Below are 17,523 nucleotides of genomic sequence, written 5' to 3'. Positions count from 1 at the left end.
GCCTATTTGGCATCCAAGTCAAGCTGCACCCCAGTCAGCCGTTAGCTATATCCACATCAGCATTTACAATTTAGAGTACAAATTAAGCTTTAGCCATCTTAAAGGTGTGCAAGTTTATAAAGAAAAAAAAAACGTGGGCAAGTAATTTCATTTGATAATATTATGTTTTTGGCCATTCGACAAAAAACATAAATTAAACATGTAACTCGCTCTTTACACCAGCATTTTTTGTTTTCATCTTATGTTGATGTTTCTTTTTTTTTAATGAATAATGATATTCTTCTTGTTACGAATTTTATGATAAAAAGAGATATGCAATAAATAATTTTATCGATAACTTTTAATATATAAATATATTATGAAAATTTTAAAAATTAACTTTAAAAATTTAGAAAAAAATATTTATGGGGAGACTCGAAAGGATGATCGGCCACAAGCTAAGGTTTTGTCTAGAAGTCTTAACGGCTCTCATAACAAGAAAGGGAGAATTCCGTGATAGTATTCTGAACTAATATATAAATATATATGCATTGGACAAATGTAATATGTAAATTTTTTATTCAAAGAGTAATTAACCGCTGCAAAACTTAAAGAGAAAATTAAGCGTCAATTCTGAATCATAAATTTGAGAGGACATTAAAAGGGTACCACAGAGAAAAAAAAAACATTAGAAGGGCAAAGGCCACCGATCGAGTGGAAAACCAATGAAAGGGACCCCGTCTTTCATGGTTCCGACTGATTCTTGAAGATATGTATGATCATACTAAATCAAAGAGAAAGGAAAGGCAAAAGAATTGCATGTGAGTATCTCCTAAATCCTTAAAAAACTTTATCACCCAATAACAAAATCATTAAAAAACTTGGTTCGCATGTAACATAAATAATGAATAAAAGAAAGGGTATGAAACTTTAACTGGAGTATAATGATGTCTCAGGTCGAACAAAACCCCATGCCTCTGTGACATGTGATCATCTTCCTGCTTTTGCGGCTAGTGGCCGATTATTTGGCTCTATTTTAATAATTCCGCTTGACTAATTTATTCGTATTATTCCCATCGGACCGAGAACTAATCCGTCATTATAATGTCATTTGTTTATGTAGTTAAACTAATTAAATCAAATTAATATTGTCTTGCTAATAAACTCTTTTGTTAAACCTCCAACTAGTGATATCATCGTCCATATACCATATTAATAAATACCCAACACGAGCTTATGTTGACCGTGAATCACGTAGAATACATTTACTTAAATTGAAATTACTTGAAGTAATCGCACAAATGGAGGCTGATCTTTATGCCATATAGTACGTGCATGCTTATGATATTTGTAAACTGGTTATTTGTTTGCAAGCCCTTCTTTTTCTTTTTTTTTCTTTTTTTTTTTCTAATTTCACTTTCTTGGGCAGCTGATTAAGAATAATGAAATGAAGAATTCTACATATAAATAACTGTTTCTTTTTTTATTTTTTTATTTGTTGAAAAGAAGATGAATAAACAATTTTTTTCTATAGTGATGAAAACTACATTTTAAAATTTGAAGAACTTACATATATATATATATATATATATATATATTATATTCTAATTTTCCAATCTCAAAGTACATATATATATATATATATGAGACAATATTAATATGTTTCCCTTATAAAAAATTATTATTATTTTTATCATATATTCGGTATTCCTAAACATGTGTATGCTCTTCATGTTATATATAGAGATGAAAAAATTACGATCATATTTCTTTTTAATGACAATTTTAGAAAAAAAATGGTAATTTTATGCAAATGGCCCCACATTAATGTAACTTATTCATGGCCATCAGAAAAAAAAAAGAAACATATATAGGGGTGCAAATGAGCCAGCCGACCCCAACCCGAATAAACTATGCTTGAGCTCGGCTCATTTATTAGTTCGCGAGCTCGGGTCTGGGCTCAAGCTCCCGCGAGCCTAACCTTCGAGCTTGGCTCAGCTCGGCTCGTTGTATTTAACGAAGGCTCTGCTTGGCTCGTATAAGCTTGTCATGCCAACATAACTCAACTCATATAAGGCTCGTGAACTAGAGCTCGTATAGACTCGTGAACTCAAGCTTGGATAGGCTTGTGAGCTTGAGCTCATATGGGCTTGGATTGGGCATGAATTTGGATTGAACTACAATAATAACTCATCATATATATATATATATATATATAACTTGTTTAGGCTCGCGAGTTTCACGAGTCGAATACCATTGAGCTTGGCTCGATTCGTTTAACTGGCGAGCTCAGCCGAGCTGGGCTCGAGCTTTATAAAAGCGAGCCGAATTTGAACTTTTATTGAGCCAAACCCAAGCTATTCGCGAATGTCTGGCTCGTTTACATCCCTAAACACGCCCATAATTGATTAGAGAGAGTTTGTGAATGGATCTTTTGTGGAAGGCTCTTAATCATACGACCCCACCTTTACTTAAATTACAATCCATCTTTATTCGGGGTAAAAAGTTAAAACATTTATTAAAAAAGGACTTTTTCCAACAAATAGTAATATAAGATAAGAAGATAATAAAAGGATCATAAGAATCATTAGACCATGTTAATGATCATGGGTTATGGTTGAGTGGGTCCAAGATCGATCCCGAGAAAAATCCCATAAAAAATAGAGGCAATTAAAGCAATAAAAATATATATTATGATTGAGAAAGATGGTATAGTTTGGTGACATATGCTCTAGTCTAAAAATAAGGAAATTTCTTATTGATACTCACTAATGGGACTCCTTGTAACAATATTTAGATTTACATTTGTTTTTCCTTATACAAGTGGCTGAAAATATAAAATACTAGTGAACTTTCTTTTATAAAAGAAAATGCCCACCTAGTCAAACTTCATATGCGCGTCCACTTTGTGGGGGAATATTTCCACACTGAGCTCATATCCCGTGCCACAAGGCCAAATCAGACTTAACCATAATAGGCAAATTTTAACAAAAGAAAGGAAAAAGGAATAGCAAATATTAATAATAATTAATGAAAATAATAAAGTAAGGAACGGAAGGGCAAGTACTTCCCCCCAGCCTAGACAATGACATTTCACTTCACATATTTTTGCCAGAAAGTGCTCGCCACAGGACAAAAGACGAGGGGTGGATTTATTTATGTGAAATCTGAGGTGAATTTAGCATGAATTTGGTTGATTTTTGTAAGGGAATATTATCATATCAAAGAAAGTACATATGTAATCATATACCATCTAGCTATTTCTTAGACTTCTATACCAAAAATTATACGTTGATACGAAATTTCTCATAAATGTTACGTTATAAACTCAGATTTTCATCGAACCAACAAATAATATCGTTGTGCCTCAGGGTTGTTACTCTCCTCGTACAGTAAAACAATCCATGTCCATCAGAGATTGCTACAAGGAGAAGTTAAATTACTTGATAATTTGAAATTCTCTACACGTAATTTTTTTTTAAAAAAAAGTTTAGACTTTTCGAATATAGCACTAATTGGGTACTTGATAAAATACGAAAGCACTTAGACAAAGACCTTTCTCAGTCTACAGGAAGCATGACAGAGTGGTTGGCTCAACTCAACAGCTTTGGTATAACAAAATTTTATGTTGAGTGATTTTACTTCCAGAAATCTTCAGTAGTTCAAACAAGCCCTTAGAGCCTCTTGCTCATGCTCCATTAATCATATATACATAGAGTTGCACATATATGCACGTATGTACGTGTATGCATATATCCTTATTAATAAAAAATAGTAGACAAGGATAGAAGTGATTGTCTCCTCAAAAGCAATATGAAAAAGGACTAACCAACTTTCTCCCCAGCCTTATTTTTACTTTTTAAGATTTCTACATAATTAATAATTGATTAAGTGATAACATGATGCTGTCCTCTTGACAGTCATGGACATGTTTGTGTGTGTATATATACATAATAATGAAAAATTAATGATGGCGGTAGAGGAGAAGAAGGGGAGAAGAGAGAGGGCATTGCAGCGCTGCAGTTTGCTCTTTCTGTTCTTTTTTTAACCAATGCTTTGATGATCAGCTCAGATCAGCCCCCCTCAGTCTATTTCATGTCGGCTTGTTCACATTAAACACGAAGACGTCATAAGCATTTTCTTATAAAAGTATAAAAGTGATTTAGAATCGAAACAAATTATATCATATATTTTTATTAGGAACAATTAACCCCTCTACGGTGTACTCCGTTAGATATAAGAGATTATGACATTAATTTTTTTTTATATTTTTAGTCTTTAATCTCTAATTTTTTAATCATTTTGTTTTTCAATATTTTTCTTTTATTATTCCTACCCTTAACTTTTTATTTTGTTCATTTTAATCCTATAAAGAAAATCGAAAGGGAAGAAAGAGTCGAGGCTGCCGGACCCCTCCACCGAGGTCGCCGACATCCTCCGTGGGTACCGACGATCTCGATGGAGAGATTGGAGTCGTCGATTGGCGACCCAAAACCTGAATCGACCTAGGACCTCCGAATCGGAGTCCCCAGTTGATTCGGGGTTGGGGCCGCCAATCGGCAACTCCGACCCCTCCATCGAGGTCTACAGCTTCCCTCATTCTCTTTCGATTTTTTTGTAGGATTAAAATGAAATAAAATAAAAAGTTGATGGTATGAATGATAAAAGAAAAAAGATATAAAACCAAAATGATTAAAATGTTAAATATTGAGAACTGAAAATGAAAAAAAACTAACACAGTAATCCTTTACGTTTAACAACGGAATACACCACATGATAACTAATTGTCCATAATAAAAAACACATGTAATTTACTCTATCCAAAACCATAAGAGTTTTATTTATTAATTTATTTATACTTTTTCCCCCTTTTTTTATATATATAAGGGAAAAAAAAAAGAAACGCTGTCTTTGCCTTTGCTTCTTCTCTGCCTTTGCCTTCTCCCTGCCTTTTGCTTCCGGTCTCTGATTTCTCGGCGACAAGTCAGTGCCTTTCCAACCTTGATCGTCCCCCTGCCTGCCACCATATTCTTCCCCATCTCTCAAATCCCAAGGTCCCTCCTTTTTGTCTTCCCCTGCCCTTTTGCTCTCTCTCTTTTTCTCCTCCGCGCCCAATTTTGGGCACTTCCAGCAGCTCTTGATTGATCTCTCACTCACCCATGTGGGGATTTGACGTTATTGCATGATTGGAGCCTCATGAGCTGCGGAAAGTTGGGATCTTTTTCTGTGGGAGGCGGTTCTTGGAAGGGCCCTTGAGCTGAAATAGCCCTTTTTTATGAGCTAGAGGTAGAGGGGGGGCCGCTTTGATTGCTTTCTGCTCAATGTGGGTGTGTGAGGTTGAGGCTGTGGAGGTAAATGATGCTGCAGTTAGTGGGGTTGAAGCTCAGCTTGTGGTGAAAGATTTGGGGCCTAATTGTTGAGAACCCAACTGGTTTGAAGCTTCAGCAGGTGGTGGTCTTTTAGCTAGCAATGAAGGTTCCTTCAAATGGCTTTAGCCCAGGTGCTGGAGAAGGTGGGTGTTCCCAAAATCACACATTTCTTCTCCTCTTATTACTTCAGGTCTCTTGTTTTGTGTGATGGAGTCGGCGAGTAAATTCTGTTTGTCTTCCCTCTCTATTTTCTTGAGCTTGTGGTGTCATGAGGAAAGGTAAGCGGGTGATGAGTTCAGTTCTTCTGTTTCCTTTGAAGGAAACTCTTCATCTTTTTGCTTCTTGTAGAGTTTTGAGAGGCTTCTCATGGTTATTTTGGATCTGAACTTTGTCAAAGACAGTTGATTGAGAAAGGATATCAGCTCCAGTTGTATCGACTACCTCAAAAGAACATCATTTTAAAACTAAGGATGAGTTTGTCGTTCTTGTACTTGTGTCTTCTCTGCTTTCAGAAACATTGAACTGACGTATTGTAATTTTTTTCGGCTGGAACTGAATGTTTATAACGGTTCATCAGAATCTGCAGTTGGAGTAGCTATAACTGCAATAGTATCTTGCAGCAGTTTTGTAACCGGGCAAGGTGCTTGGTCGTAGTCGAAACTAGTTGCAGCACTTCTGAACAACGTGTTATTTGGTCTCATCTGTTGCAGCGTCTCTTTTCTTGAATGTTTGGTTCTAGTTGTTTCCCTGTTTTCCCTCTTTTTGCATAGATAAATTTGCGTGTCTTACCATGTGGGATTTCAGTGGGTGATGATTGTTATGTCATGTTTTGTTCAAAGGAATATAAAGGGAGTGGAATGGACTCGCAGAACAATGGCGAGCAAGATTATATGTTGACTCCATTTCACCATGTTTCATATCAAATTCTGTTAATAAGAAGTCGGATTTCATTCAGAAATGAGAGGGAAGAAAAAGACTTTTTGTAATTTTTAATTCGTAATTTTAGTTATATTTTTCTTTCTGTAAGCTCTTCCAGTACACAAAAAGGCCAGTTATGTGTATTTTGAAGTACGGATATGGCGAGTCAGACATCACAATTGCTGATTTTGAATGAACTATCTTTACTTTTCCATTCTTTCCATTTTAATGAAATATCTATTTTATTGATATTGCTATGATTTGTGCTGAGAGCAGGGGAAAAGAAGACTATTAATTCAGAGCTGTGGCATGCTTGTGCTGGCCCACTGGTTTCTTTGCCGCCAGTCGGGAGCCTTGTCGTGTATTTTCCTCAAGGCCACAGTGAGCAGGTTCATTTAAGCTTCTCCGCTCGAAACCCTACAATCATTCCATAATTTTCTATTTTCTAATGAAAAGTGATTATTATTATTTTCTATTCAAATTCTTGACTGCTGAAATTTTCAGGTCGCAGCATCGATGCAAAAGGAGACCACTTGCGTCCCTAGCTATCCTAATCTACCTTCGAAGTTGATTTGCATGCTTCATAATGTGACGCTGCATGTATGCTACTTCGACTTTCCTCTTGCTGGCAGCAATCTTATTGTTTTTTTTCATAGCTCAAGGAAATTCATCTCAGACACAAAATTTAATAACGAGAATAGAAGAATTTCTTGTTCTTTTAAAGGGAGATCTTACCCTTGCTAATGCCTTGAATCAGGCTGATCTGGAAACTGATGAAGTCTATGCTCAGATGACCCTCCGACCAGTAAGCAAAGTAGGTCAGCTTTTATATTTGCAGTCTCATTAATCTTCTTCAACGATATGGTTCCCTCCTTTTCTCTTGGCTAGTAATAAATGAGAATTATTTTCTGCAGTACGATCAAGAAGCCCTGTTAGCATCCAATATGGCCCTCAAGCAAAGCAGGCAGCCTGCAGAGTTCTTCTGCAAGACTCTCACAGCCAGTGACACGAGCACTCATGGTGGATTCTCTGTGCCTCGTCGAGCAGCTGAGAAGATTTTCCCATCTCTGGTGCGTGCTGAGTTTCATAAATTCAATATTAGCTTATGAGATGTCTGAGGTGCATTTTTCTTGCTCACGAAGTGCTCAGCATTCTTTTTTTCCTGTCTGTAGGATTTTTCGATGCAGCCCCCTGCTCAGGAGATAGTAGCTAGAGATTTACATGACAATACTTGGACATTCAGGCATATTTACCGCGGTATAGTTGCAGATCTGGTCACTGCTGGGCCGTCTATTCTGTCGATGCTTTTGCTGAATGTTTTCAGTTCCTTAAACCAATAGGGATGTCAAGGCACTGAATTTGAAACTGTGTGGCTGATTTATTTGCAGGGCAGCCGAAAAGGCACCTGCTGACAACAGGTTGGAGCGTGTTTGTTAGCACAAAGAGGCTCTTTGCTGGCGACTCTGTTCTATTCATAAGGTTTGTTTATTATTTGATAGATTAGGCAGATCAAGTTTGCATGTAATAGGGCTCACATTTTCTTTGTTTCTGAGCGATAAAAAGAAATCTTGGTGGTTGCAGAGATGAAAAATCACAGCTCCTACTGGGATTAAGGCGAGCAAATAGGATGCAACCTGCTCTGTCTTCCTCGGTTATTTCCAGTGACAGTATGCACATCGGGATTCTTGCAGCAGCAGCTCATGCCGCAGCTAATAACAGTCCCTTTACTATATTCTACAATCCCAGGTACAATTCCACCGCTCTCCCTTATTGCAGTAAATTGTCTCCATAAAGTTTTTATCCCTTAGATTTTTGGTAAAAGTGATTGACCCTATACCACAAGTTACAGTTTTGCATGTTCACTATTAGTATACGGGTAAACATGATCTGATGAATGAGTTGTTTATTTCAATAGGGCTAGTCCTGCAGAATTTGTTGTTCCCTTGGCAAAGTACAACAAAGCCCTCTACAACCAAGTCTCCCTTGGGATGAGATTCAGAATGATGTTTGAGACAGAAGAATCCGGGATAAGAAGATATATGGGTACGATCACAGGAATCAGTGACCTAGATCCTGTCAGATGGAAGGGCTCTCAGTGGCGCAACCTTCAGGTACATATCAGAAAATACCGCTATTGCATTTTTTTATCATCAGTACAGAGCTTTTTGCAAGTGCTTACACTAGTCTTAGCTCTGAAGTTACTTTTTAACCAATTCTTCTGGCCACGTTCATATGCTGATGGTGCTCCTTGTTAGGTGGGTTGGGATGAGTCTACAGCTGGTGAACGTCCTAGCCGAGTTTCAATATGGGAGATTGAGCCTGTTTTGACTCCTTTCTACATTTGCCCACCTCCATTCTTGAGACCCAAGTTTCCTAGGCAACCCGGGATGCCAGGTAACTTTGACTTCAAAGTTTAAATTTGTTTTCCCCAGCAAATACAAATTCGATTATGCGCTTTATTCATTTAATCTTCAATGAAAATTGAAAAACAGAGTGAAAAAAATCTATTTGCTAAAGAGGAACAACTATTGAGCTGGTTACAGTTTTCTATTACATTTCCAGTGTTGATATTCTCCTTTGCGTAAAGATATTGAAGAAAAGAGAATTTGGACACATTTCCAAAAAAAAGAAAAAAGAAAAAAAAAAGAAATGGAAGTGTTCTTCAAAACAATGCATGGCTCAAGAAAACCATTAGCTCATAAATGTATACCGTTTTTGAACTTGCAGAAGATGAGTCTGACATAGAGAATGCATTCAAGAGGGCCATGCCGTGGATTGGAGATGAGTTTGGAATGAAAGATAGCTCAAACTCGATTTTCCCTGGCCTGAGCCTGGTACAGTGGATGAGTATGCAACAGGGCAATCAGCTCCAGGCTGCTCAACCAGGGCTGGTCCCACCACTCGTTTCCTCCCTTGGCCTCCATGGCACTAATTTTGGTCTTGATGACCCATCCAAATTACTGAGTTTCCAGTCCCCTGTTCTCCCTCCACAGAGTAATCACAATAATTTCCAATTGAACAAAACTAACCCACCAAACACGTTGGCCCAATTGCCGCAGCCCAATGTGGCTTGGTCTCAGCAGCATCAGCTGCAGCAGCTGTTGCAGCAGCAGCAGCAGCAGCAGCAGCAACAGCAGCGGCAGCCCACTCAGCAGGCACAACAGCAACATCAGCAGCTTCAGCAACAGTTACAGCAGCAGCCACAACAACAGTCACAGCAGCAGATGGTCCAGCCCCTTGTACATAATGGTGTAGTTGCATCTAACCCAATTCCAAGTCAGACAGCGTCACAGCAGCCTGCTCTGTTCCCGCAGATCCAACAACAGCAGCAGCCATTGCTTGCGACCAATGCTCAGTCACTCCAAACTACCCATGGGACTGCCAAATGTTCGGTCCAGATTTCATCCTCTTTGCCCCAAGACCCGAAGTTCCCTTCTCAAATGGAACAGCAGTCAAGCCTCTTGCAGAGGCACCAGCAGCAGCAGCAGCAACAGCATCAACAGCAACAGCAACAGCAACAGCAACAGCATCAGCCCTCGTCACTTCTTCAGCAGAGCTGGTCTCAGCGGGCACAGCAGCAGCAGCAGCAGCAGCTGTCGCCTCAGCTTGCACAGCTATCACAGCAAAACAATCTCTCTGAGCAGCAGCTTCAGCTGCAATTTTTGCAGAAGCTACAGCAGCAGCAGCAGCAACAGCAGCAGCAGCAGCAGCAGCAGCAGTTGTTCTCCCCTGTAAGCCCTCTTCTGCAGCCTCAACTGCCACAGTCGCTCCCTCAAAGTCAGCAGCTGCAACAGCTCCAGCTGCCTCAGCAGCAGCAGCTGCAGCAGGTCAGCTGCAACACCCTCTCTGCTTCTCCTCTCCTACAGTCACAGCAGAAGCCAGTCACTACTATCAGACCACTTTCTGGTCTGTCCGAGAATGATGCCCCATCGTGCTCGACATCACCTTCGACTAACAACTGCCACGTCCCAACGTCGAACTTCCTCAACAAGAACCAGCAAAATTCACAAGCCGTGTTCCCGGTCCTGGAACCGCTAAGTAACAACCATCTGATCCAAGACAATCACCATCATCAGGTCAAGCCCGAGGCCCGAATGAAAACTGAAATGCCCATCTCAAAAGCACCAGACAGCTTAAAATACAAAACAGCCCTCACAGACCAGTTGGAGGTGTCCTCATCAGCAACCTCTTATTGCCTCGATGCAAGCACAATCCAGCAGAACTACTCCCTCCCTACCTTTGGGTTGGATGGTGATGTCCAGTCCAATCCTCAGACTAGTTCTCCTTTTGCTACTAATAACATTGATAATCTTGCACCTGATACATTGTTATCAAGGGGCTTTGACTCTCAGAAGGACCTCCAGAACTTGCTGGCGAACTATGGTGGGAACCCCAGAGATATAGATACGGAGCTCTCCACTGCTGCCATAAGTCCGCAGTCCTTTGGAGTGCCAAACATGCCTTTTAAGGCGGGATGTTCTAACGATGTGGGCATCAATGATACTGGGGTTCTCAATGGTGGGATATGGGCTAATCAACGTGTGAGAACATACACAAAGGTAGGCAACATCTTCATTGTTTTGCTTTGCAAATATGAATCTTCTATGAAGGGAACAGTTGCTAGAAGTTTTAAGTACTTAAGGTGGTGTAACAGCAATAACTGATCAGAGATGCAAGAAGTAGAAATCTGTAGAACAAAAACTGACGGAATCAAAGCTAAAGCTTGTGCCATCTTATGAAGGCGTACCAACAATGGACATCAACTGTTGTGTAACTACTTGAAGAGTGTGATGTATCTTGTTGCGGAAAGTTTTATCTAATTACTGAGGTTTTGAATTTTTGAAGGTTCGAAAGCGTGGATCTGTGGGTAGATCCATTGATGTGACCCGTTACGGAGGTTATGAAGATCTTAGGCGGGATTTGGCCCGCATGTTTGGCATTGAAGGACAGTTGGAAGATCCCCAGAGGACTGAATGGAAGCTAGTTTATATGGATCGCGAAAATGATATGCTGCTTGTCGGTGACGATCCTTGGGAGTAAGTCTCCTGCTTCTCTCTCTTGATGAACTTATGAGTTGATGAATTTGCAGAAGGAACATTTAGAATCCGAAGTCCCCAGGCATTTAAGACAGCAATTTTGCTGTGGAAAAACAGGCCAAAGTTTGAGATATTTTAAAAATTTTATTTTTAGATGAATGAGCATAGGAGTATCTTTTGCCCATTACAACCTTTGACCCATGTCCTGATTTTATATTGCAGGGAGTTTGTCAGCAATGTTCAGAGCATAAAGATACTCTCGTCTGCTGAAGTGCAGCAGATGAGCTTGGAGGGCAGTCTTGGCAATCTACCCGTCTCGAATCAAGCATGCAGTGGCACTGACAGTGGAAACGCATGGAGGAACCACTACGATGACAACTCCGCTGCTTCTTTCAATCGATAAAATGAAAAAGGACATCATCTCTGTTCTCATCACCATTTGTCCATGCGGAACGGAATGAAACCTCGGTGTGGCTTTCTGGGTATTTGCTGAATTCATGGGTATTAGACCACACCATTAACGTTATAGCTGCTGACTAACATTTACTGTCATTCTTGACTTGCCATGGTTGTTTGATCTGATCATAGGTTGCGGTCTTAGAGGCTAGATTGGGATTGCGAGTGAACAAGCAATGAGCTTGTAGAGGTATGTAGTACAGAATTATATGGGGGAGGGGGTGGGGCGACTTCTGCAGTTTCTTGTCGACACTGTAAATCGTATGGCTTGAGGACCATTGTAAAGAGTATATAGCAACTGTAGTTATCACCTCTTTGGAAGCGAAAGTATAACATGTTGATTATTTTTTTGCCATTTCAATTTGCATCTACTCGAGAAAGTTGTGTTTGCATTTCCTCGCTCGATACTTTTGCTCAGAGCTCTGCATTTCCTCGCTCTATACTTTTGCTCAGAGCTTTGGATTAAAACCATTCCACCGATTTGACTATAACCCACCATAACTTCCAATTCAAACAAGCAAGATGCAGAATGCCGGATTTAAACAGGTAGGACACTATGTTCTAATCGTCTGACATGCTCATAAACACGTGTGTGCTTGTTTCCAGTCGTATTCAAACCCATGACCTTGTCTAATTGTTCCAATGTTTTCTTGCAATTCATCATCAAAACTGAAATAGATCAAAGATCCAGTTTCAAGAATTTTCCTGGTACATTCTCTAATTGTAGACAAGAGGCAAATTAGGAGAGCACTGCAATTACATCAGAAACCCTCAGGACAATATAGTCAGAACCCTCACTTCCCTTTAAGTCAGTACCAGCATACTTGGAGTACATCACAGAGTCACCGGAGGAGACTGGCAACGGAGTCCTTTTCCCTTCTTGATCGAGAGAGCCTGGACCGACTGCGATAATCTGTTCCATCATACATGACATGAGTTTAATCATCCCATTTTGGAAGAATTTTGTCCGGTCATGTAAAGCCTTTCCAATTTTCTGTTTTCTACGAATTGCCAGATTGGAAAAAAAATTCCGTCCTCTGCTAAAAACAAGACTTCCTATTTTTACCAGTGAGCTTGTATTTAAATATTTCTAGCGCTGATATGTGCTACAGAGGATATGATTACCGTGCCAATTGAAGGTTTCTCCTTGCTTGCTTCAGTAAGCAACAATCCTCCAGCAGTTTTTTCCTCAGCCACAGCTATCTGCATAACCAAAATAAAACTCTTGCGGTCAATCCATTTATCGAATCCTTAGAATTATATGCAAAACTCAGTCAAATCACTGAAAAAAAACTTGAGGACAACAGTAGACCCCAAAAAGAAAGCATATACTCATTATCTGCAACTGGTTACACATGCTACCTAAGCAGTCATTCAAAATTCTCCTTTCTCATTAACTTGGATATCCATTGTCACCCAATATAATGTTGCACATGCAGCTATTTACAGATCATTGCAAGACAATGTACCTTAATTAGAACTCTATCATTCAAGGGCTTGAGATCTTTGATATCATCAGTCTCTAGAGTACCAAGAAGATCATCCTCCTTCAAGATAATATGACTTGAACCATTGAATGCCAACTCAGTCCCAGCATACTTGGAATACACAACTGGGGTTCCAGTCTAAAATGCACAACAAACCCATACTAGAGTCAGCAAGATAACTATATCGATGAGGTACATTAGATTACTTGTATTCACCAGGTGACGACCAATAATCGAGAAACATGAATCACCTTCACACTGATGTCAACTTTTGTGTTTCCTAACTTCTTGCCCTCTCCAATTGCAACAACTTCTCCTCCTTGAGGCTTCGTTTGAGCAGTCGTTGGGAGCAAAATACCACCCTGTGTCTTCTCCTCCACAGTTTTGATCTTTACCAGAACCCTGTCACCCAGTGGTGTGATTGAAGTATACTGTAAAAAGATGGTTTAGCTCAGATTATTAATTGAAAAGAATCAACAAGCAAACAACATCAATCTTGCCAAAACCACGCTCTAAACTTAAGTAATATCGTAGTATTTCCCAGCATTCAACATCATTCATTTTACCCAAATGAACCAATCAAAATAACACATGGGTCTTGAAAAAGCAATGCGTTAGGCACCAACTCGAGCCCATCTCTTCCACACATGAGAAACCAAATCCCCCATATTAGGCCATAAACCAATGCCTTATCATAAGAAGGTAAGCTCCAAAGAACAAATACCACGAAAAAACAGAACAGTGTACCTTCGGAGCAACCACAGTGGCTGCTTTTACAACGAGCCCTCGGAACGACCTCCGGGACAGGGACCCCACATTCAGTGGTCCCACTGAAGCAAACTTCACAGTCGAAGGCCTAAACCCTTCAAAGGAGGGCAGATTCCTAGCTGATATTGACGGTGCAGTGAGCTGAGTTGCCGCCATTTCTGTCGTCGATCGCACAAAAATTCAAATTTCAATCGCAAGACACAAGAAAGGGAGAAAGAAAAATCACTACTTTAAGCGAATTTGACAAAACCAAACATCATACAGCTCAATTCGACTCAGGCTCCCAATCAACTGAACAGTGGAACTGAAGCTTTCAAGCTACATAGCGGAATTCAGGGACCGATGGGGCAGCCAAATTCAATGAAAATTGACAGTTATCAGTACCTTTTTGAACGGAGAAGATTTAGATACTAAGCTTGAAGATAAGGACTCGCTTTGATGCTTCGGGGAAGCAGAGAGAGAGAGAGAGAGAGAGTGTTTTAAAATGTCTGAAGATAAAACCCTAGACTGGCCCAGAGTAGATACTCTCTTTGCTCTTTTTTTTTTTTTTTAAAAAAAATTTAAAATTTTTATTTCATCAGCTGATGCCGAGAGGCTTCTAGAAGTTTACCCGACGGTTCGATGTGCCTGTAACCCCGCTATCGCGGGCTACTTCTTCCCCGACTGGGTCTAGGTCTAACACCATATACCTGTGTTGAAACGACACAACTGTTGATTGCCGTAAATTCATTTTGACATAAGGCGTTCGCGTTTATCGATTAGTATTTGTGATTATTCTTGTTCGGGACAACCCTCTTTGTTTGTTTGGTGAAGGTGTTGCTTTGATTTGCATTTGCCTTGTGTTTTTGGCAATGCATATGGGTTCCCATTATTCGGTTCGAACTTGAAGGTTGATTAAAATCAGACAGAAATTCAGTTCGGTTTAAATTTGGTTTGACGTCGTAAGAGGTTTCTCGAAAATTTTTAATTCAGTTCAATTTTTCATCTTTAAGAATTGAATGTAACCCAATTAGAATGACCTCCAATATGTTCTCTTGGCTCGGGGCAAGTCTATCATTGCCGGCGTACCTCAGCAAATAGGAGCAATCCCTATTTGATCGGATAGACGGGCCCGCTAAAGCTAGCAATGCCGACCCATGTCGTCGTGTTGCGTATTACAGAAGATGATGTACTTAATGGTCAATTACATGAATTTGTGATTGGTAGAAAGATTATACTCCAAAGAGTAGGGTAGTTGAAAAGCAACATTGTGTGTGAGCGGATGAATTAGTGGTTCCAAACTCACTAAAAATACTTATTATTAAGGTATGACATTTGAGCAAGAATCAGTTTGAAGACAACAAAATTTAGGGACATCTCAAAAATTTTGTAATACAATAGTGAAGCAATAGCATATTGAAAATTTATAACGAGTTGGTTCAAATGACTCGACGCTTGTTTTCCTTAAAAATAAAGTCTCATATTCAAGTATTGTTAAGTAGAGAAAATTCACAATTAGGAATATTTTACTCTCAACAAGCATTCAACTCAAATTTAGATTAGTCGAGATCTATCGTACACTCGATGGAAATTTTTTCAGTACAGTCATGACCCTCCAGTTATTCTTTTTTTTTTTGCATATCGTACTCTAATTCGTTTGTGTCGTGCTCTGGTTCATGGACTTTTTAGATAACTGACTGTGTGTGTACTGTCGTTTACATTTGCGTATAAAGTGACATGATACAGGTATGAGCTTGTGGTCGATTATTTGAATTTTTTTTCGAAATATAGCATAAATAAATTGAAGTACCACACGTTTTAACAAGTTAAAATAATGCCGGAGAATCCATGATTTAAGTAAAAAAAATTCGTACTTTCGGATATGAAACAGTACAAACGGGAAAGAAAAACTGATTGAATTCTTTTTCAATCAATCATCGAAGAAAAGGAAAGTGCAGTGCACTTCCCGATATTATTTATTTATGGCGTTTTTATCGTTACTTTACGTCATGATAATTCTGTGTATAGACCGTAAGATTCACGTAGGTCCCACATTCACTATCTCATTCTTCAACTCTCATACAGTGAGTTAACATGACACAAAGTCACGTTAAAAATTCCTATTTATTTATCCATATTACTGTGCAAATTCGAGCACGAGGAAAATAAAGATACACGTGCTTATTTTCCCTTCTTGATAATGAGCAGCGCCCCCGCGTTCGAGCTCATCTAGGCTTCCATCATCCGCCACGTGTCCATCCTTTACGGCTCGGATATGAGAAAACGCGCCTGTTTGACTCGTTGAGTCAAACATCCTCGACTCGGCCCCCAACTCAACAGCTGCCGCCCACGCACATATATATACAGCCGCAATATCCAGTTCTTCCCCCAACAACAGCACTGCGAAAGAAGAACAGAAAACACTTGCTGAGATCATATCAAAACTTTCCATAAAAGAAGGAATTAATCCGAATTAGGAAACTCGGGAATCTCTGAAAAAATGGTGAAGCGGGCGATCGGGAAGTTGTTGTCGCAGTCATCGGAGGAGAGGAGAGATACTGACTTCAAGTACAAGGGAGTGAGGAAGCGGAAGTGGGGCAAGTGGGTGTCTGAGATCCGGCTGCCCAACAGCCGCGACCGGATCTGGCTCGGGTCTTATGACTCAGCCGACCAGGCAGCCCGGGCCTTCGATGCGGCCCAGGTCTGCCTCCGCGGGCCCTCCGCCAGGCTCAACTTCCCCGGCAGCTCCCCGGCAATCCCCAGTGGCCCCCTCACCCACGAAGAGATCCAGTCGATCGCAGCCCGGTTCGCCAACTCGGGAATCCCGGCTGAGCCTCCCATGCCGGAAGCTTCACTGGGGAGCGTGTCTGAGGAATCCTCCGAGGAGTCACGGGCTCAGTCGGAGTCGGGTCAGATATTTCCCGATTCCCCATCAGATTCAATCTCGATCGGGTCGAGCCAAGTGGACAGTACGGGCAGGTCTTTCATGGACTTTTTGGTGGATCTCGATCGGGGTTCGGAAAGTTACAAGCCATTGGATTACGGGATATTTCCTGGTTTCGACGATTTCACGGACGATTATTATACTCAGACGATACCGATAACTGAATTTGGAGAAGAGAAGTTCGATGATTTTTCAGGTCAAGAATTTTTTCTCTGGGATTACTAGAGGAGAACATATATAGTACTGAACTCAAAGCGGGTCAGGATCTTTGTAATTTCGCCCGGTTTGGCGTTGTCGGGTTTCCAGGACGGACCACTTTTTTTTTGTGGTCCTCCTTTATTGGTCCGACGACTGAAATTACCGGCCACGGTCTTTTTCATTTACGAAGTTAATCAAAATGATGATAATTATATTAACATAATTCTTGTCTTTGCTTGACTCAAATTTCTCAAGAATTTTATGTATCCGTTGATATTTGGTGCGATATTGTACTGTTGAACTTCTCTTTTCGATCAACCGACGTAGATTGGTTTAAGCGATTCGATGTTTATTCTACTTAAATAAGATTTCGAATTCAAGTCTTTATG

General features: G+C 40.1%; 3 protein-coding genes across 4 annotated transcripts; 2 read left to right on the top strand and 1 right to left on the bottom strand.

The window, feature by feature from the left end:
- Window positions 1-4,879: 4,879 nt before the first annotated feature.
- LOC116215840 (auxin response factor 19-like) lies at window positions 4,880-12,119 on the top strand. The gene is made up of 13 exons (XM_031551622.1): window positions 4,880-5,491; window positions 6,543-6,655; window positions 6,771-6,866; window positions 7,024-7,080; window positions 7,181-7,336; window positions 7,439-7,523; window positions 7,655-7,745; window positions 7,848-8,012; window positions 8,182-8,377; window positions 8,522-8,660; window positions 8,994-10,825; window positions 11,112-11,302; window positions 11,525-12,119. The coding sequence occupies exons 1-13, from the start codon at window positions 5,449-5,451 to the stop codon at window positions 11,703-11,705; spliced, it is 3,345 nt and encodes a 1,114-aa protein (XP_031407482.1). The 5' UTR covers window positions 4,880-5,448; the 3' UTR covers window positions 11,706-12,119.
- A 214-nt stretch (window positions 12,120-12,333) lies between these two features.
- Window positions 12,334-14,558, bottom strand: LOC116215841 (20 kDa chaperonin, chloroplastic-like). Of its 2 annotated transcripts, none has more exons than XM_031551623.1 (6): window positions 14,398-14,558; window positions 13,993-14,171; window positions 13,497-13,676; window positions 13,228-13,383; window positions 12,884-12,961; window positions 12,334-12,671 (listed from the first exon to the last, which is right to left on the bottom strand). In XM_031551623.1, exons 2-6 carry the CDS (start codon window positions 14,167-14,169, stop codon window positions 12,498-12,500), a joined length of 765 nt encoding a protein of 254 aa, XP_031407483.1. In that variant the 5' UTR covers window positions 14,170-14,171; window positions 14,398-14,558; the 3' UTR covers window positions 12,334-12,497. The 2 variants fall into 2 exon arrangements, with proteins under 2 accessions (XP_031407483.1, XP_031407484.1); XM_031551624.1 differs by having other exon boundaries at window positions 14,276-14,497.
- A 1,813-nt stretch (window positions 14,559-16,371) lies between these two features.
- LOC116215842 (ethylene-responsive transcription factor ERF018-like) lies at window positions 16,372-17,374 on the top strand. Its single transcript, XM_031551625.1, has one exon. It carries the CDS (start codon window positions 16,493-16,495, stop codon window positions 17,159-17,161), a length of 669 nt encoding a protein of 222 aa, XP_031407485.1. The 5' UTR covers window positions 16,372-16,492; the 3' UTR covers window positions 17,162-17,374.
- The last annotated feature ends 149 nt before the right edge of the window (window positions 17,375-17,523 follow it).

This window comes from Punica granatum, chromosome 8 (genome assembly GCF_007655135.1).
Source record: "Punica granatum isolate Tunisia-2019 chromosome 8, ASM765513v2, whole genome shotgun sequence".
Lineage (NCBI taxonomy): Eukaryota > Viridiplantae > Streptophyta > Magnoliopsida > Myrtales > Lythraceae > Punica > Punica granatum.
This window is presented reverse-complemented; position numbering and strand designations above follow the sequence as displayed.

Coding starts and splice junctions, on each gene's coding strand:
- LOC116215842 (XM_031551625.1), top strand. CDS start 16,493: ATGGTGAAGCGGGCGATCGGGAAGTTGTTGTCGCAGTCATCGGAGGAG.
- LOC116215841 (XM_031551623.1), bottom strand. CDS start 14,169: ATGGCGGCAACTCAGCTCACTGCACCGTCAATATCAGCTAGGAATCTG. Junction 12,962..13,227: donor ATGATAGAGTTCTAATTAAG/GTACATTGTCTT, acceptor TTGGTTATGCAG/ATAGCTGTGGCTGAGGAAAA. Junction 12,672..12,883: donor AGAAACCTTCAATTGGCACG/GTAATCATATCC, acceptor ATGATGGAACAG/ATTATCGCAGTCGGTCCAGG.
- LOC116215840 (XM_031551622.1), top strand. CDS start 5,449: ATGAAGGTTCCTTCAAATGGCTTTAGCCCAGGTGCTGGAGAAG. Junction 7,081..7,180: donor CCCTCCGACCAGTAAGCAAA/GTAGGTCAGCTT, acceptor TATTTTCTGCAG/TACGATCAAGAAGCCCTGTT. Junction 8,013..8,181: donor ACTATATTCTACAATCCCAG/GTACAATTCCAC, acceptor TTATTTCAATAG/GGCTAGTCCTGCAGAATTTG.